A 21,059-nucleotide genomic window follows, 5' to 3' on the forward strand; every position below is an offset into this window, starting at 1 on the left:
CATCATTCAACATCAATCAACGTCATCGTAGGTGTCGCTACATAGGCTTTAATTAGTTTTGAAAAGTTTTAATATCACTGCGTATACAGAGGTAATTTATGTAAGATACATGTATCAAAAATGTATGACTTTTTTTGTATCTATATTTGAATACCTTTCCTTTGGTATCTTAGTATTTTGCAGATCCAATGTTTGTTAAAATACGTTTGATAATAGCAAAGACAATTAAAATAGATCAGATAAATATACCAAACATTGTTCCAACAGTGGGATTGCATCACTGATAAGCATAAATCCAGGTCAATCTTTTATCCAAGTAAATTTACGATTCTAGTGTAAATAAGGTTTGGTAAATTTCATATATCGGATCGAAATCATGAAAACTTTAATAGATATCGGTAGTTATAATTGAAACAAATCAGTGTTTGTACTGATAGTGTTTAACCATAGTCAATATCACACACTACTTGCTACTACATGGTGCTATACTTAAATCTACAGCAACAAATTCTTGAATGAGAGGGAAGGTGTAAGGGGTAGACGTAACAACTGACGAGCACGTCAGATTTTCTAAGGGGATGTTAAGTGAACCTAGAAAATGATCTAAAAATCTGACGATTTGGATGCGACGTAACTAAAAAACTCGCGCCCGTTATTAGAATATGCAAATTAGCCATTTTGAAATACTCAAGCTCGTCAGATTAAGATACATATGGTTCATCTTTATGTCCTAGACGTGATGTCTTATAACCTGACGACTATCTGGAGGGATTCGCCTAATCTGATAATTGAAAAAAAAATGTTTTTAATCATTGAACTTAATTGATTGATAAGCTCAGAAAATAGTAAAAAGTGTATGTTGTTCAAGTAGAACTTGTATTTATTACATAATAATTTTTAACAAAATTCTTTAAAAATCAAAAAAATCATTAGAACCAGTTTACCTCGATGATATACTAAAATATTTCTAATGTAAATTTTATTGATTTTTGCAAAGTAGTTTCACCACAAAATACACACTTTATGTTAACATTACTCATAGTTAATATTATAAATGAATATAGGCATCATGCAGCAGCACGTATTAAACTTTATCGACGTATTTTTCTTACCTCGGCTTGTGAAAATCATCAGATTATATATTTTTCGTCATCCTTGAATACCCTTCAAAATAAAAAAAAAACAGTCATGCTCGAGATGACGATTTTTTTACAACTTTGCAGCCCTACCCTTTCTTTACGTCACTTGCAAATTGTCAGAGTTATCGCGCTCGAGAATATCTGATGATTAATTGACGGGCAGCCATATATATGGGTATCATATTTGGTGGAGGTACTTCACTGGGTACGAGGTATCCCCCTGTACATTAATCTGCCACGCTGTAGTAAATCCCGAAATCTCCTCTTGGGCTCCCTTACTAATAATGGCTGTCTCATTTACGCAATTCTACTACTACACTACTAAAAATGGGTATATTAAATAAAGAACAAGAACTCAAGCATGGAAATAATACTAAAATAGAAGACTAATGCATATGTTAATCCAAAATTATTTTTAGTCTTGGCTAGTTTATTTAGTCCTTTTCGGTTTTTTTATCGATAAAAATAAAACGTCAAGCGGTAATAGTAATGTTTTATTATTAAAAACATTTATCACATTTATACTATGTAGTGTCTTTTTATAATTATAAAATTACATAAAAACCTTTACGATAAATATAAATAAATGTAGTTGAATCGATATCAAAAACTATCGATGTCAAATAATAAATAGGTAATGTTGTTGTAGCGTCTGTTAAGTTACAATCATAAATCATTTATACATTAAAGACGGAAAATATTAATTATTCCAGTAAAGTCAGCTCTCGACAAATATATTAGTTAGTATATTGTTAATTATAAATCTCAATTATATTTACAATAATGGAAGATGTGACGAATGGAGACGGTATGTTGATATTTAAATATTTCTTTCGTTTAAATTTTTTTAGCCATAAGAGGACAGATATTATTGTCTTCCAAACTATTTCAAACTAAACTTGACTAACTATTAAAATAATTTATAAATGTGGAATGGAGGATATATTATAAAAAACACTATATAGACAGTGGTCCTTATATTATTTTCATTGATTCACGTCATTTTATTAAACGCTGAGGAGTTGGCGGACAACCAGCATAACACGATTACAAGTTTGTCACTGTCTGTTAGCAACAGACTGCCATTGTGACTTATACTGAAGTTCATGAGCTTTATTTCAGTCCCGTTGAATTTACTGTAAGTTGCTTATGGAGATTCTATGTGAGGACTATAATGTTTTTATAAAGATAGGTTTTTGTTAATTTTAAAGATTACCTCAGGGTTTGATGGTTTCTCACTGTTTCGGCTTCTTGAATCTTTGTTGAGGGGTTGTGTGTGTGGACGACCTCTGTTCCATCTAGGGTTCATAGGACATTACGTCAACACAGGATTTGAAGTCTAATAATTTTGCACTCACAACAGTTTTTCGATAGAAATTGATGAAAATTGGTGTTTGGTAAATTCTACACACAAAAACTGGAAACAATTTATAGCAATTATAATAATATATAATATCTAAGCTTAAAAGAATGTACAAACTTGTTATTGTTGGTGTTTTTGTTGGACCCTGAAATACTATCAATTGATTTGATAGTATTTCTTTGAGTGAGCCTGTATATGACAATTGATCAATGTCTCAAATGATCGAAACCATTCAAACAATTCTAATAAAACTAAAGAAATTGAGATTAAAGACAAAATTATGAAAGCGACCCAATATAATAATGGATGGAGGGTACTTTTAATGACAGATCCACCTGGCTGTGGCAAGAAATGAAAAAATAAAATATTATAAATGTTAGAAAAATATAACAAAAAAGTTACCAGAGATTGATAGAAATAGATTGAATTATATAATTCTTGCTGATACTAGCTGCACTAAGTAACAAACAGCTTAACTCCCTTCGAAACTCATGAAGCATCTAATTGAGTTGTGGTGAAAGACTTAAGAATGTGTTGCCCAGATCATTCATCACCTCGATGGTGATTTCGTTGACGAATAATCTGAAACGAACAAGCAAGTTAATGTTACAAAACAACTTGTTGCTGACATAAACCGTAAATAAATTCCAGCAAGTAAAGATAATTGTAATAATAGGTCAAAGAATACCAGATTCTCAAAAAGAGATCTTCAGTACTAGGGTCAACAACTCAAGAGCGTTGACTGCTATTTTTGGTTATTAAGCTTAAGCTAGTACGGCTTGTACGGAAGCTGACGGACGAACTTAAAAAAATATTTATATATTACACCAAACGATTAAGTTCATGTATTGGCAAAAATTCAAAAATGGAACGCTAAATACCACCCCCTACCACCGCCGCAAATAGTTGCTCACAGTGGATTCGGACACCCACCTCTCTCAAACTGCCGCCATTTAGGGAGGCTATCAACTTTTTCAAAGTATGATACTTGGGAGGGAGAATATCACGACCCGGGGGAATTGCCGTTGGACAGTGTTTTGATAGACTGTAATACGTTTGCTAGTCTACTTTAAACACGATCGATTTGGATGAAATTTAAACTGTTCCATAAGTTGGATTATACCTGATTCAACGCGTTGTGGTTAAAAAATACAAATTTATACTAAATTGTTGTTTTATTATTTTCTACTAAAACTATAAAAAGGCTTTAAGAGTACGAGTCGTATGTGTTTTTGGGTTTGATATTTCCCATATTCCATTATTGTTATTTTTTAAAAGTACATCTCATGCGAAGCCCGATGCTTGAGGCGTTTAATGATGACGGTGTTGACCCTGGGTCCTACGGCGCTGTGCTTACCTTACCTCAAATACACTTACGGGCAGAGGTAAGCACAACCTGTGGCCGAGAGGATGAACAGCGAATGTGCGCTGATTCGCTATGGTCGTCCAGGTACAGGTCCTGGCGGGCCGCCGTTGTGGAGGTTTTCGCACACGTTGTTTTTGCACTATTGGGTGATCACCTGCGAAATAGTTTTTACTATTAGCATTTTTCTATTAGAACTAAAAAAATCTCTAAATTATTTTAAAAACTCCGTATATACGATTGAAATCATCGAAATTGATTCCGTAAGGGTTGTCAGGTTTATGGGCACAAAGAAATAGCAGAAAGGGCAGAAAATTACAAACGTTGTAGAAATACTGAAACTGCCAACTGTCAAACCTGCGGAGATTACCAAAAGCCCCAAATGTCTAACCTCAACACAGCAAAATGAGACACCTAACTCAGGCATAGATGGAAAGTTTTTACACCTTACATTTTATGAGAAACTCAAAAAATTGGTAAGCGACACACAAAATAGCAGCTTCGAAACGTCTTAAGCAGTAATGTCTTTAAAAATAATGACATTGAAGACTAATGGGTTTTTAAAATATATAAAGAAAACTTCATATAATTCTAAATATGAAAATATTGGTTTCTAAGTCTGCTCCGCCGTCTCACTGGATGTAGCTAAGGCATTGGACAAAGTAAGGCACAATAATTTAAAAAAACAATTACCTCGACAATTCTCAAATATGTTTGAATCATATTTAACACAAACAATGTTTAGGGTACGACAAGATGATATTTCCGAATTTAAAAAAAGGGGAACTTTTTGTTACCACTCAGTATGACTTAGCTGTGGAATGGAAGCCTGGTTTTCCATATCAAAGATTCTTACCTAGTTTGGAAACCAGTCTTAGTCAAATCTTATTGTTTGTATTATTATTATCAATTCTTTACCAGTTGGGCATATCAATCATCATTGGTTAATCAGTGGCCCCTTGGCTTGGGGCGTTTATTGACGGCGGGCATTAAACTTGGGTCCCACGGCGCTGTGCTTACCTCACCTCACATACACTGCTCATCCTTACGGGCAGAGGTGAGTCAATCAGGAACAGGCGGGTCGCCTCCCCGCTGAGCGACTACCGTGGTTCTTCGGACGCGTTGTTCTTGCACCGTTGGGTGTCCACCTACATGATAGATTAGTTTTAATTAATAAAATATATTTTTATATTAATCGTTTTTTTATAAATTTCTCAACGAAAATGACTTATTTTTTTCTTTTTATACATAGGTACTCTACTTAATAGTTATATATTTTAGTTAACAAAAATGACGTGATAAATTCGATATAGGATGAGATTCAGAAACGAATAGGCAAGGGTAAGTAGGAGTAATATTTTATAGTTTTCTCAGATCTCAGTCGAAACAATATATTGGTATTTCATATCAGACAATATATTGATGGGAACGTACGGTCCATGGTCTGATGTGCACACTGTACAGAGAATATAGTAAAGTTTATATTTTTCTGTCGTATCGTCCACTATTACAAATTGTTATGACTAGGCATAAAACCTTGCGGCATTATAAAACATTATTTTATTAAGATTTAAAAAACTAAAAAAATCTAAAAATTAATTTAATCATCTGTAGCGTGGATTATAAATTCATTGGTTAATTAGAAGGGTCAGCAAAGGGAAATTCAACGTTGTTGAGCCATTTGTAAATTTTGAATTACATCTGATAAGCCGTTTGGTCACAATAACGTTTGTTCATTCTTAATACAGAAAAAAAAAATTACATACTAAAATACTATGGATAGCTGACAATATTTACAAGAGTAGCCGCCATTTTGTAAAACGCTTAAGAGTAAAAACCTTCTCGGAAACAGGAGTAAGTTTCCCTCTAAAACCTCAATATTTTATTTGCTCCAAAATTGCCTTTATAACGTAACACATTTACGTCATCGTCCACAAAATATTAATTTCCACATGTAAACTAATCGTCGTAAATGCAACATAAAGTAGATTGACTTATTTGTTACGATTGGCTAACCTCATATAACAAATTCTGAACAATGCACAAAATCCTCTTCCTTTTTTATATTTAATTAAATAACGTGAGTTAACCTAATTTAATCAAACCTGGACCTATTGAATTTATTCCAAACTACATTTATTAGGTATTTAGATCGCTAATTCTAGGAAATTTGTGTGATACTTACAATGTATCATCGCCAATCGCACCTCGGAGCAGCTTTCAGGCTGAAGACATGGTTTATGATTCTTGCATTACCTAAAGGAACTTTACGATAAAATGTAATCCCTTTTATATTTTGTTTCATTTATAATTAAAACACAATTTATTAATGGGTGGATATCATGTGCAGTTTTTAGAAAAATTCCGACTAGTACACATTTTTTTTTGATATTGTATCATTACCTTTACCTTTGTACAACCATGTGACTGATGGATGATTCTATTGTACTTAAATATTAATAGAAAGTATTGATCTGAATTAACTTAAACTTAAGTTAAATATTCGTATTTTTTTTTTAATACTAAAAGTATCTATTTCACAATAAATTAGAAGCTTGACTGAATTTTTTATTTTATTTTATTTGGTGAATGATTTGAGGCCACAGGAGTATCTCTACTCCTTTGTTTCCCCGAGGCCGCCAGACCAAAAAGTCGAGCAAATAAGCGTCGAAATTCTCAATTTTGTCAATCACTGCAAAACTCTATTTCAAGCAGATATAGGAGCTTCAAATTTAGAATATACAATTAGTGTTAATATTTGCAATTTCCTTCCGGTTTTCTAGATACACCAACTGCACAAATAACTTTATTATCCTATATATTTATATGGGATCACAAAGTTATTCATGCGGTGAATGAATCAGTGCACCTGTGGATAAATGATAACAGAATAGGTAAACGCAAATAGTATCAGTTAGTATGGGTTTAAACATATGCTGGACCGAAAAGATAACTAAAGACTACTACTAAATATAATATAAAGACAAGTAACTTTAGGAGCACTGCTGATAAACCCAGATAATACAGTAGATCAAGCGACGCAAGTGGAAATAGGCCATACACTCCGAAGCGAGTTCAATCTTAATGAAAATCCGTAGTTGGTACTCAAGAAGTAGCAGGTACGGGAAAGGAGTGAAAAAAAGTAGTCTATCTACAATAAGAAAAGAGACGCCATCAAAAACATGAATTATAAAAAAAAATTGTCTTGCATCGCAGTTCTTCTACTGTAAAAAGTTATGCCGTCCATGTAATATCAAGTCGGTCAATTTGATCAGTTTCTACTTAAGGGGCTTTCTGATTTACGTTATTAAATAATTAGCTAATTTCTTTGTACTCGATTTTAGAGTCTCTATACAAAAACACCCTGTCGTATTTATTTGGTTTTGATATTCCGGATATTAACTTTTTTTTTTAAAGGTGCAACTCACGCGAGGCTGTTTGTGGCGATTAATGACGGCGGGCTTGATCTTGGGTCCCGTGGGGCTGTGCTTACCTCACATACGCTGTTCATCCTCACGGGCAAAGGTTGTACTTACCCCTGCCCGTGAGGATAAACTGCGTATGTGCGGTGACTCGTTGCTGTCGTCCAGGAACACGTCCAGGCGGGCCGCCACCACGCGGAAATTGTAGAGGTCATCGGGCGCGTTGATCCTGCACTAAGCTCAAAACGCGTTAGCAAAACATTACCAAATGTAATAAAAACCAATTTCTTTGATCAGATTACAAATAAAAAATAAAAAACTCTCAACGACGAAAAATACTCTATATTTTTATTAACCTAAGTATATGACGACAACGTTAAATCCCTGATCTTTTCTGGTCTTCGACAGACGAAGTGTTGTTGTATCTCTTGAAAGTATATACGAACATACGGCTGATAGATACCAAGCTTTGAAATGTATGGAAAATGACCGACGGCTCCATACCCACTTTGTGAAAGGCGATCACTGCAATCATATTTTCTTTAACATTACTTAATATTGTAATTTAATAATTAACATAAAAAATATGTGAATTCGGAAGAAGTTTATAAAATAATATACGTCTTCCAAATTTAAGATACTTAAAACGCTGAAATAAAGGAAACTTTTTATGTAACAGTATTTATGGCTAGACTAGTTAGAGTGAGTTAAGGAAGTTTGTTGCTAAGCCTACGATTGGTTAAGATTGTTCTTTTACTTTTTAAACTGTCTATCCATTTTGAATGCTTTTTTAGAGCTTCCTAATTTTATTAGATGGTTCTCCAGGGATTTCAATCTGTACTTTGTATAGGCGTCTTTTATACTATAGCGCTGATTGTGAGTTTTTCATAGACCTAGTCTTATTCTTATTATTTTGCAGTAGCTGTCTCTAATTCAAATGAGCTGTAATAAAATCGTAGATATGTCTTGTGTTTTCATTACTTATTCTGGCTTCCTGGAGGCTTTGTGTGATTGCTCTTAGAATGTTGTCGTGTAAAGTTTTCACCAATTTATTTTTAAGTTTGTTTATCTAAGTTTTAAATATAAACGTTCAAATAGCTATGCATATATCTCTCTCGTTGTCACGAGATATTATTATTATATTCGATAATATTATTATAGTCGTTATAGCTTTCACCTTCACACTCTTCATCTATAGTAAATTGCTGACCCTGTTTGATAATTCTCTACTGAAACTATAAAAGCGTTTAAGGAGTACGACTTGTATATATTTCGGATAATCAATATTGTATTTTTTTAAAAGTGCAACTCACGCGAGGCTTCTGTGCTTGAGGCGTTTAATCACGGCGCGAGGATTTTGAGACCGGCAAGCCTGTGGTGACCTCACCTCACATACACTGTTCATCCTCACGGGCAGAGGTACGCACACCCTATGCTCGTGAGGATGAACTGTGTATGTGCAGTGACTCGTTGCCCTCGTCCAGGAACATGTACCGGCGGGTCGCTGCCACGCAGAAGTTGTTGAGGCCTTCGGACACATAGTTCTTTCACATATGCTATGAGTAGGCACTATGCGTCATTATAAAACAATATTTTGCATTAAAACAATGTTTTGTTTGTTTCGTGTTTCAATTGACTTTCAGTACAGTTGTTACTTGAAAGAGATGTTACTGGGCGTGGTAGCAACTCAGGATATTGCCTCATAACGTAATGAAGTAATTCTTAACTCGTCATCAATGCTTTACCAGTTACTCCCTTCTGGACTGAGCCATTTAATAAGGGCGTGCTGCAACCGCGATTCCAGGTGCCAAACATGAAATTCAGGATGTAGTCATCTACGAAGAAGGACGATCCTAGATGCTCACATCAGGAATCTCAAGGAGAAACGCCCCTCCTTGAGATTCCTGGTGCGGGCTTCCAAGCGGGTTTTGTGGAGATCTTCGGACGCGTTGATTTTGCACTGTTTTGTTTTCACCTCCAGGGTTGTTCAGTTATTATATTCATCGACAGATGTCGTGGTTGTTACTGGAATTAAGATGAAACCGCGATAGCAAAATGTTAGCAAATGTATGTAATGTATACGAAAACAAATTTGTACTTGATCAAATTACAACTAAGTATAGACTTATCGACGACGAAACGAAGTCATAATTTTATCTAATACTGTTAATCTAAGTTTTACCTCAGAAAACCAATATACATATAAGTTATATACAATGAGAGATATTTTATATAGGATGAGATTCAGAAACGAGTAGACTTGAGTAATACACTATAGTTCTCTCAGTATTACATCGAAACAGTATATATTCTGATAATATATTGAAGGAACACGCTGTCCGTGGTCCTATATTTTAATGGTGTTAAATTTATCGACCGATTTTAAAACAGAGATTTTTGCTTTTAGTACATTTTGATTGTACTATTCAGTGCAGTGTTGACCTAGTGACTCTCACCCCTGACGTAGTTGGTTCGATCCCCAGCTGTGCACCAATGTACATTATTTCTATGAATTGATTAATATCGTGAGAAAACCGGCTTGCCTTAGACGCAAAAAGCCAACAGCGTGAGTCAGGCGCAGAAGGCTGACTTACCTATTAGATTAACAAATGATCATAAAACAGATACAGTAATCTGAGGCCCATACCTAAAGAGGATGTAGCGCAATTGATTTATTTTATTTATGATTAAAGAGAAAAATTTGGGCAATATGTCGACAATAAATAAATGTTGTATATTGCCTACTCCTAGAAACGAGATTTGGCTCAAAATGTGACACCTATATATCAAATTGTGATTTCAATATTGACATACAGGATTCAGTGAGCTTCTGAATCTTGCCCTACACCCTAACTTATAATAAGATAAATTACAACTGATGTAATGCCAACAATATCTCACGTGAACCAGTGAGTTGGTAACCTTGCTATTGTCCTGCTCGTAGTCATCGACTCCTCCTCATTTTGACATCGGAATAATCCTTCTATGTAAATTATTAAATGTATCCACTCCTACAAGCTCAGATCAGGTTTTGATTTTCTAAAGTTACAAAACTCCAATCAGTTGATCTGCTGTAGCTGTGACAAATTGATCAACTACGCCTATCCGTGATTTTTCTATTTGACTCTTTCTCGTCTCGTAATTTTTTTAGATACAGCTTTCGATCTTTGGATTCCAATTCACAGTTTTCAATTAAATGCTAGTCAGGAACTGAGGGTCTTATTTTTTAATCCTCAGTTTGATTTTGTAAGTTGTCTTCCTTGAATTCACTTTCAGTTTAGTTATTACTGGGAATGGATATTACTAGCGGTGATCTCAACTCAGGACATTCAGTAGAATTTACACTTCACCATCTATGAATTGCCTTATAGCTGGTGGAGTGAACTCTACTGAATAATTTAATCCTTAACTATCCATCAATTCTTCATCAGTCATCTTCTTCTTTTCCTTCCTGCATAATTCAGGGTCCCATCTCCCATGACTTGATGTGAGTATTATCAATAATGATAGGCCTCAATAAGTGCATCTAATAACTTATGCTTGTCAAATCGATAAACTCTTCTTAACATGAAATAGCCATACGTGTAAACGTGTATTAATTTCATTAATTGGTGTACAACCAACAGTCATTTGCAGTATTTCACAAGGTAGGTGTGTCTTGCCATAGCCAGATGGATCTTTATTAGTAGTTATTATATATTGGGTAATTTGCTCACATAATTTATGCTATTAATCTCAATTTGTGTGGTATTATTCTTCTTCTTATCCGGTACACTCTTAACAGTCTTGAGCGGGCGTAATCGCTTTGTAGTAGTGGTATTAGAAGGGGCAGATGTGACGCGCTTCACGATGTTCCGCCATCTTTGCCTATTAGAGGTCATCCTCATGCACTCATTGAGTGAACTTCTTACGGCAGCCTTGATTTCGTCAATCCAACACGTAGGTCCAGTACCTTCCACCTTCCCCTGAATGACAAGGCCTTCTATGGACTAATCACTACGTCGAGATAGGTGTCCGAAGAATGTGAGCTAGATTGTACTGTTGAAAACAGACGCTGCTTAATACCGAGTTCCTGAAGTATCGAGACGTTTGTACCAAACTCAAGTATGGTTGGTCGAGGAGAATGCTTGCTCGTCGCAAGCTCTACATTTCAGCCCTGTACACAAATATGGAGAATATAAGTGTCTTCACGAGCCTGGTCTTTGTGGCTTTTGTTATATTCCTGTTCCTCCATATTTTTTGTATCTTGTCCATAGCCGAGAGTAAGAAAGACAGAGAGTAAGAATTCTTCGATCGCGTAGTGATCATATTATAAGAAGTCTCTTCAGCAGGAGTAGTTGTATAATCAGTTTGAAATTGTGGTCGCTGTTGTGGCACTGATGCATCAGTATTTATGTCGCCTATGTCAATCATAAGTGCATTGACAGATGGCTTAACTAAAACAAACAATAATATTTTTTTAACAAATGTTGCATTTACTATTAAGCATTATTAGCAATGGGCTGACTACGTTTGTAGGGATAAATTAGTACAGGGACTGGCAAAACGTAAACATTTAAAACATAGGTCACGTATATGTATAAAAACAAAAGAACTTTAAGCTGTGGTTAGGTTAAGTCGAAGGATGCTTAAGCCATGCAGCATGAAGGTTGTGGCTAAAATCTTTAGTCTACCAAAGTTGTTGTTAAAAATTAAGGCTAGCTGAATGTAAGTAATTTACTGAACAATTGTGACACACTCACAGGCTCACTATATATATAACCAGTTCATAGCATTTCAAGCTCCAAAAAAACTCACCAAAGAATACATACAAGCGAGTACATTATTTTTAGTATAGTTAGCTAAAAAACTAAAATAATAGGTCTTTACCTAGGTCATTGGAGATACTATTGAAATCCAATTAGAAATTCAAATTTCGAATCAATCGAATTCAGCCATTTCGTGAAATTGTGTAAGTTGCACAATGGATAAACTTAAAATTCATAAAATATTCGATATGAGTTGCTACGTGGAAATACTGATTCGCAAATAAACTATGACGGCGTGTATGGGCTTAACATTGCTTGCATAAACATGGTCCAAAATTCGTTCAACCCTTTTAAATCAGGAAATTTTCAGTTAAAGAACGTAACTCGCATCCGTCTAATTATAGGCAATATTCTAAATAGAGTTGTTACGTTCAACGAGAGTGTATCCTGTACGACAAGCGTAGGCGTTCGTCTAAGTTGGTGGACCCGGGTAAAGCACCGATAACTTATAGGAAGGAATGGTGACTCTCTGGCACATCAGGGACATCAGCAATTCAACAACCAAGACTGGTCAATCGCTCTTCCCCATTGCTACTTCACGATAACACGCGAACTCACACTTCACGACCGACCATTGTAAAGCTATAAGAGCTGGAAGCTTCCCGTCACCCATCGTACTCCCCAGACCTTGCCCCAAGAGATTTTAAAAAAATTTCAAAATTTACACGAATTTTAAGTAGGAAAACACCCCAGTACAAAACGCTTTCACTGAGTTTATCGCCTTCCGTCCAGAGACTTCTAAAGTAAATGATAAAGAAATTGCCATCAAATGGCAAAATTATATGAATAATTTAGTCAAATACCAAAATATTTATGCTTCTTTCAAAAAAATTCATACAAATCTCCAATTTCATAGATTAAGACCTAATACACAATGTGCTAATTTATTATAGTTGTTACAAATTGTTACCTGTTTTTTTTTTTAAATTGAGTTGACCAGACAACATACTTTCACTTAGCTCACCAATTCACTGTCTCATGTTTTAGATTTTCATTCTGAGTTCAAAATTTTGAGACTTCCTTAAAATAAATGAAACCCTATATTTATACACAATGCAGAATCGATAAAAAACACAACAATCGTCACATGAAACTCCATATGCAAGTTACAGTAAATTAAACTTCGGTGGAATAAAGGTCACGCACTTGACTACAAGTCCCGGTAACATTCTAGGCAAAGCAATCAATAATTGTGATTGAGTTATGTTGGTAGTCAGTCCGCCTACTCCTCTGTTTAAAAATAGCATAGCTATCATGGATCTAACAACTACTTATGTAGTATTAACTGTTTTAAATATCATAGAAATACTTTACTCAGTAAGTTCAATTTATAAAAGTTCGGATTCAACATAAATAAATGAAAATATTATCAATCTTCTTATGGCTAACAAATTTAAAACGAAACCTATATCTAAATATTAACTTACGATCTCCATCATAGCTGCAATCACATCTCTTTCAACAACGCCACTGAATATATTGAAAAGTTAATCAATAATATTGCCAAAATACGTCACATCGTCTTCAATTATTGCGAATTTTTAATTTTATATAGTTCAGCTGCTTAATGTTTAATATTGTTTGTATTATATGTGTTTGATAAATTATTGTACCAGTTGCATTTTGATACTTCGACTACGCGATCGCAATTAACGAAAGTACCTATTTAGGTATTTTTTTTAATGTATCAAGCAGGCAGGCTTCTGTCCTTTTCGACATTTTTTATTGATGAACAGTTTTTAGTCATACAAATTGTTAGATTTGGAGCAAATATATACCAAGGATTAGGGATTTAAATAATTGTAAAATTTAAATAATATAATAATAAAAAAAACTATATTGATAATTTTACGTTTATTCACTGATAATTCTCTAATTTCGCTTGGGAGAGCGGCACCAAAATAATGTTCAAGTAATAAGAATGGAAAATAAGAAATAAATAACATCACTTCTTCAATCATTTATTATACACTAATCTAAAGTACACCTTCGAGGATATATAAAATTGTTAGCTAAGCTATATTGAGGATGATGAACCAGAAACAATTTTATGTAAAAGCTTATTTCCCCATCAGTCATGCTATTCTGATAGACAGTTAACGTTTACATTTGTCAATGAATCTCAACTAATGACTTAAATCCATAATGAACACACCAGTTTAAAATTTTGCAAGTAATACCATTTTATCAGTTTTGCATGATGTAAGTGGAAGCAATTTCATTTCATAACTTGATTTCGATCTGGTACTAAATCGAATTGTACATTAAAAATAGAGCAATTTTTTTTATCCTGTTAAAATTAAAATACCAGTCATAACGCGTTACGACTCGTAGATTCGTTACTAAAGAAAAATCGACGGCTTGACGCATCTGACATTGACACTGAGGTCTTTTGAATATGTCTACCGAATATTTGAAACTATATTTAAGCATATTCAGAATTCAACGTTCGGCATGTACAGCTATAGATTTAAGTCCATAAAAAGCCTCCATACAAAATTTAAATATTGGCTGTGCTTGTACGTTGCTAAATCTATGAAAGATAAACACTTAACAGTTTCACATCTACAAATCAACAATACAATAAATACTTTTACGTTTAAAACATTGATAAAATACTTATAAATTATTGTGATTTAATACCTTGAAGTGGTTTTTGATTTCGTAAACTAGCGTAAATATAATTTTAAAAAATCGTTCAAACTGTTTTAATAAAGTACTTATCTTTACGCAAATTCGACTAACAGAACGGTTTTTTTATAGGACAGCAGGCTCGCGAGTGTGCTGCCGGGCCATAATGATTTGTAGGGTTTTTTCTCGATCCTAAATGCAATTCATTAAATCAATGTACTTTAGTTAGAACAGTGTAAATGATTTAGTTGACGAGTGATGAATTTACGGGTAAAACGATACATTTTCAATGATACATTATCCAACTTATTATGCGCTAATATCAAATAGTATTATTGTGATGACATTAACAAAGTTCACACTCATATAGCTTATAAGTTTTACTAACTTAAATTGACTTGTTATACAAGAAAAAAATTAAATTGAATTAAAAAAAAACACATTTTTGCTTTTTTGCATTTTTGCAATAGAACTGCGTTCAATAACATTTTAAGTTCCAACTTGAATTAACAATGAATCTTGTTACACAAGAAATACATAATATAAATAATTAACCGAAAAATTGTGTTGACATTATTCCAACGAATATTAATAATAATTGTTAAAAAAATTGTGCCATATTTTTTATTAGAAACTTGTTATATATAAAAAAAATATGACAAACTTATAAAGCTATTGTGATGACAGAGGTACTTCAAGTTACACAATTATAAACGATGTGCAAATATCTTTACTTTGACTTTGTCGGCCGTAAACCCTCTTCCTTTTACATCTATTAAGAAAGTATTTTAAATTACTGTCAAGAACGGTTTAAATTTTGTAAATCCGAATGCAACTAACCGTCCGAACAAACTCCGTAGTTTCAATAGCGGTGTTATTACACTCTGTTATCTTCAGGGTAAATATATGAGTCTCATTAGATTTAAGATTCTTTTCCTCTATTTTTTGTAAGACTTAAATACTCTGCAAATCCAACTATTCGAGATACGTCAACCGTTATATAGAAAAATCAAATATACTAATTTGTGCGTTTAGCATAAATTTAACTAATAAAAACACTTAAGAATAAGCACAGATGGTAAGATTCAGAATCAAAATTATATATCAATATCGCTTGATAACATACATTCGTATTGGATTAATATACGGGAGTCGTTTCTGAACCTCATTTAAGAGATTTTTTTTAGTATTTTAAATTTTATTTACGTCACATACAAAAATCATTTATGAAATACATAAACATTTTTCATCCCTTGAAAGTATACTTAATTAATTTGTACCACCTAAAAGGCTGTTTATATTGTTCGAATTTCTTTTTATATTTTTATAAATGTATAATTTATAGAAGTTAATAAAAAAAATATTCAGATAAGACAAAAATTGCCATAAAAGGCCTATCTAGTCACTAGGACTGGTGGGTCCACACATGTGTTTAAAAGAACATGGTACTCAATATTAAAATATTTTGGAATGAAGGCACAGGGAGAGCCTGCCTTTTTGTGTATAACATTTATCATTCATATATAATAGGAGATTATAAAATCAGTCTTAAGACTTAGGGAATGGCTAAAGTACTACAACTAAAAATGAGGTACTTGGGTATTATGATTTCAATTGTAAATAAAAATATTTTCCGTTCTAATAGGAAATGCATTTTAGCGTAGCAATCACGATTTTTTCTCTTTTGCATTAAGATTACCAAAGCCGAAAAACAGCATTTCAATAGATTATCCTAATATGAACACGTGTTTAGCCTTTTGTTAAGGTTAGAAATAAATTGTAACAATCCTGGTACATTTAAAGTTCAATGATTTAAAATAAATTGTATACAATGTCTCTTATAGAGTGACGCTGAAAAGGTTACATTTTAACGGAGTTTTCTTGGAAGTTAAAACGTCATTTACCATATTCACACTAAACGTCAATCAGTTTTACATGACATTTGACATTTATTAATGAATGACACATACGTCAGATGGGTCACCAAAGTATGATTTTTCGATGAAACTGTATTCTTACCATCCATAATTTTTTTTCTTCAGATTATGCACAATTTATTTGTGCTTTACCTGTACGTAAAACATATGTTTGGTTTTTATTGTTGAAAGAAACTATTATTTAAATAATTATTAATCTACATGTGATGATTACATTGTGATGACAACTCGTGTCCACTGATAGCTGTTAAGCACTGGTAACGTGTTACTTAATGTAATAAGTTAATCGTATCGAATAAAAGATAAATAATACCGAAACCAGCCAAACAGTGGATAATTTATAATGTAAATGGCTTTCTTAACAGCAAGCAGCAAGCACTAAGCCCTGACGATATCTTCGACAGCTCCGAGAAACATATCGATCGGCGCGAGAAATCAATTTTCTCACAAAAAACCTGAAAATATATTTTTATATATTATCAAAATAAATATTTGAGCAGTGTTGAACTAGTGGCACTCAGCGTGCGACTCTCATCTGAGCCCAGACCTACAAGGCGACACCTATAGGTTAACAGACACATGAATATAATAAGAATGTACTTTAGCTTTAGTTGTTGTATTATGTTAAATAGACCAATTATCAAGACGAGAAAAAATGCGAAAGTTCTTTGGACATTTTAGGCTAATCTATAGACCCTAACTCTTTAGTAAAAAGAAAATAAGTCACAAAATATCTTAACTCAAATTATTGTTTATTTTCATGTTAATTCATTAGCTTTAATACACCTTCAGGAGAAAGAAGCCGCTCTGAAATATTATGTAATAAGTAAAACAAATCACATAATCACTGTTCTCTATAGTTAAATTTTTTCCAGTCTCTTTAAACTCACCTTAAACGACTGCGGTATCTCCTCAATAGCTCTGTGTATCAATGTACCATTGACATATAGACAATTGGCCGCTTCCTCTTCAGGCACCGTAAGTGTCTGATACGAGAAACTTGCTTCCCTTTCCATCCGCTTCAACAACTCCTTTGCTTCCTTGCTTGCTGCTACACATAAAATATCTGGTCCAGCAACTGTTATGTATTTCTTCAAATGCTGTGCACCTTTTGTAACCTGATAATCAATTAAATTATATAAGCCAAAGTTTTATTATTATTGCAATGTACAAAACAAAAACAAAAAAAAAATTAGGTACACAATCACAACTGGGCCACTGATATGTTTCCTCATTAATATGTTTATAGGCTGTAGGTGATCAGCGTTCTGTAGGCCAAGTTAGTCCTATATTCAGGGATGTCTCACAGGCTGATCATAGCTAGGTTTAGACTACCCTTCAAAACTAAATTCAATATAGCAATAAAGATATTATTTGTGTTTTAGCAATACAATGGTGAAAAGAGTCACATGTTTTAGTTATAAACAATAACATCAATTGTTAATCAAGTTTGTACACTTATATCATACTTTATTGTAAAAGAGTAGATCTGACTCCAAAAATAAAAGAAATAGCTTTGTTCCTGATGTATTCTCAGAAAATAATATCATAAGGGTCCAACTATATGATATAACTGGATTCTTAAACTTAGATATTAAGTAACGTCAGAAATAATTAATATATGTATATAATATATGATAATACTTTAAAAAACCAACATTTCTAGATGTATTTCATTTCAATTTGAAAGCCCTGAATTTGTCATCAAGGACAAATAGTCATATGATGACTAATTCCTGTATATTCTGGTTATATGTATTGGTAAAGAAAACTTATGATAAATTACCAATTAATTGAAACATCTGTTTGACCTCGTCAAGGTTTTTTCTCCTTTAAAAGCTTCAACATGATTTAAAGATTTATTTTGAAGTTATTGTGAACCAATAAAGATAACAAAAAATAATTACATACAGATTTGTGTGCATTAGCCAAATACATTATTTTTATGTATACTCTATAATAGTTATTTTTATTAAATTAAGATATTTTTTTTTGTTCATATGCTACAACCATCGTATCTATCAATTTACACAAGTACAATAAACTAAAATTGTAAAAAATAATTTAAAAATGTATAATTTAGTTTATAATGTATCTATAATATCAATCACTGAATAAGCTATGTAAAATATATTTTACAATATTGATTCCAAAGAATATAAACCTTTTTAAATACAAACTATTTTAGAACAAAAAAAAATAGGAACACATTACTTTAAGTACACATTAATTCATTCACATGATAATTGCTCAATTAGGAGGCCAAGCCATGACCTTTGAACTTGAGTTATTGCACAATGTACAAATCTAACCATTACAAAAATGTATCAATCTTAGCACATTTCTTATTTTTCTAAGAATCTCATAAAATTCTTATTTCCATATTTCTTCAATAGAATACACACATTCATTGCTAAGAGACTCAGTAATGAAAGTGAGAACAAAGGGTTATTCTTATATTACATATATTTGTCTACAGTTATTTTATGTTAAATTCATACAAATCAAATTTGCACATTTTCTAATATAATGCAAAATCACAGCAATGTATGTATGTATGTTTGTGTGGACTCAGTTTCCGCACTCAACTCTCAATAGGTCCAAAAATCACTGCAATAAGTTAATACTAAATATTTATGACAATTACAAAATATGGAAAAATAGACATCCATTGTTCTCAACATATCAATTTCAAAATAACTACCTTGATAGGTGTACATGGAAATTCAGGAAAAGCTGCTGCCACTGCACTTGCACCAGCCTCATTGCTTGTTTCACAAATACCAACAAAAAACTCACGACCTGGAAACAGAATATTCCCATACATAAAAATAGAACTCCCTTGAGTTTCAACTGAAATCCATCTTAGATATTTCCTTAAAATAAGTAAAATAACTTAAGATGATATTTTACATTAATATTATTCTAAGTCTAAGCAAAAGTCAAACATTTGAACAAAAACTATTTTTATTGTTTGTTAAATAATATTCTTTGAAAATGTGTTGCCCATCATGATGAAGCATGAAGTAAAGAAAGGTTTTAGAAATACCCCTTTCAATATCAATATATAGGAAGGGGTAGTTTAAGAGAAGTTCTAAACTACTTCACATAGAAAGTTTCTTTAAGATTCTATAAGTTACCTATTCTACACATATAAATGTCACAAAAAGCTATTGCTTACTAGTAAACGGTTTCTATTAAAATAAATTAAAATTAAAAATCAATATTAATTATTTAAAACTTAACATAAAAGATTTTTATTTATCTATTTCATGCTTAAGGTTTCTTTTTAAAAATACCTGTGAACAAGACATCAGATCCCAGCAACATAGCATCAGGGTCAGACAATTCAATTACTGTTTGGCCAAGGTCATTTTCGAGAGCTTGTTTTACAGATTTTACCTATAAAAAAATGTAAGGATCAATTTAAGCTTGCTAGCTGCTAGAAATCTAGAGCTGCCAAAATTAATTGTGAGGTGTGTGTACTTATAGTATTTATACATTATATCATATTAATTATTAAACTTTTTAATTTTGTGTAGTACATTTTTCAAGACAATTTTAAATTGAAAAAAGAACTGGAAAACGAACTTACTAACTGCTCTTGTCCCGCCTTTGGTTTGAGAAGCAAAGCTATGCCATGGCACACAAGTGCAATGTCTTCCAGTACTACAGCCTCAGGAAATGATGAACCAGCTTCAACTTCAATTGTTTCCAAATTTAATTCACTCAGTAGTCTTATATAGCAATCGTATTGGCGTCTTGAGTCATTAATATCGGCCCGGTCTGGTCGCGGCGATGATTTACTAACGATAACATGGGTGTAATCATGCATTTTGAAATCCATTTTAATTGGAAATTGAAGGGTTTAGTGTATTGGAGTGTAGTTAAAAATGAATCCACTTTAACACTAAAAGCGTTGAAAACTACGTTAAAAATAAAAATTCAAGACAAATATAAAAAAAATGTTTTTAATAATTTTGTAAGAGATTCGCGAGTCGCCACCCTCCACACTTCCACAGATTATCTGTATTTAAACAAAAATTAACGGCACTCTGAACACTCAGGTCACAGATAAAGATAAAGATACGAAAATCTAAATAACAGAATAAAGCGACTGTAAAGATACATATATATAATAAATGTTGATTTGAGTTTGGGTTTGTATTGATAGCATAACAAATAATAAATAAAAAAATTACAGGAAAAAGTAACTCTACATGGCTATCCAAAATTTGCAATGTGACGTTAAAAACTTAAAGTAGAGAATAATCCGTATAAAACGAATAAAGTATAAAGGAGTGAAACCGCCAGATTCTATCGTTCTCTATTCGATCGAATGCCTCTCAACCTCCAAAACATCGCGTCGTGGCAGTTCAGGCCTCCAGATCAGTTC

General features: G+C 32.8%; 1 protein-coding gene and 1 long non-coding RNA gene across 3 annotated transcripts; both read right to left on the reverse strand.

Moving 5' to 3' along the window:
* Positions 1-1,797: 1,797 nt before the first annotated feature.
* LOC123718603 lies at positions 1,798-6,639 on the reverse strand. Of its 2 annotated transcripts, none has more exons than XR_006755038.1 (5): positions 6,051-6,639; positions 4,886-5,013; positions 3,880-4,022; positions 2,905-3,084; positions 1,798-2,437 (listed from the first exon to the last, which is right to left on the reverse strand). It is a non-coding gene; the product is annotated as an uncharacterized LOC123718603 (long non-coding RNA). The 2 variants fall into 2 exon arrangements; XR_006755037.1 differs by having other exon boundaries at positions 3,865-4,022.
* Positions 6,640-14,043: 7,404 nt separating this feature from the next.
* Positions 14,044-20,669, reverse strand: LOC123718834 (N(G),N(G)-dimethylarginine dimethylaminohydrolase 1). The gene is made up of 5 exons (XM_045675746.1): positions 20,259-20,669; positions 19,963-20,065; positions 19,368-19,465; positions 17,554-17,781; positions 14,044-17,118 (listed from the first exon to the last, which is right to left on the reverse strand). Exons 1-5 carry the CDS (start codon positions 20,508-20,510, stop codon positions 17,002-17,004), a joined length of 798 nt encoding a protein of 265 aa, XP_045531702.1. The 5' UTR covers positions 20,511-20,669; the 3' UTR covers positions 14,044-17,001.
* Between the last annotated feature and the right edge of the window lie 390 nt (positions 20,670-21,059).

The sequence above is a fragment of the Pieris brassicae genome, chromosome Z, assembly GCF_905147105.1.
Source record: "Pieris brassicae chromosome Z, ilPieBrab1.1, whole genome shotgun sequence".
Lineage (NCBI taxonomy): Eukaryota > Metazoa > Arthropoda > Insecta > Lepidoptera > Pieridae > Pieris > Pieris brassicae.

Excerpts from the sequence above, each read along its gene's own strand:
- LOC123718834 (XM_045675746.1), bottom strand. The coding sequence starts at position 20,510 with ATGGATTTCAAAATGCATGATTACACCCATGTTATCGTTAGTAAATCA. Across the intron at positions 20,066-20,258 it reads AGGCGGGACAAGAGCAGTTA|GTAAAATCTGTAAAACAAGC; the intron begins GTAAGTTCGTTT and ends ATTTTTTTATAG. Across the intron at positions 17,119-17,553 it reads AGATACCGCAGTCGTTTAAG|GTTTTTTGTGAGAAAATTGA; the intron begins GTGAGTTTAAAG and ends ATATATTTTCAG.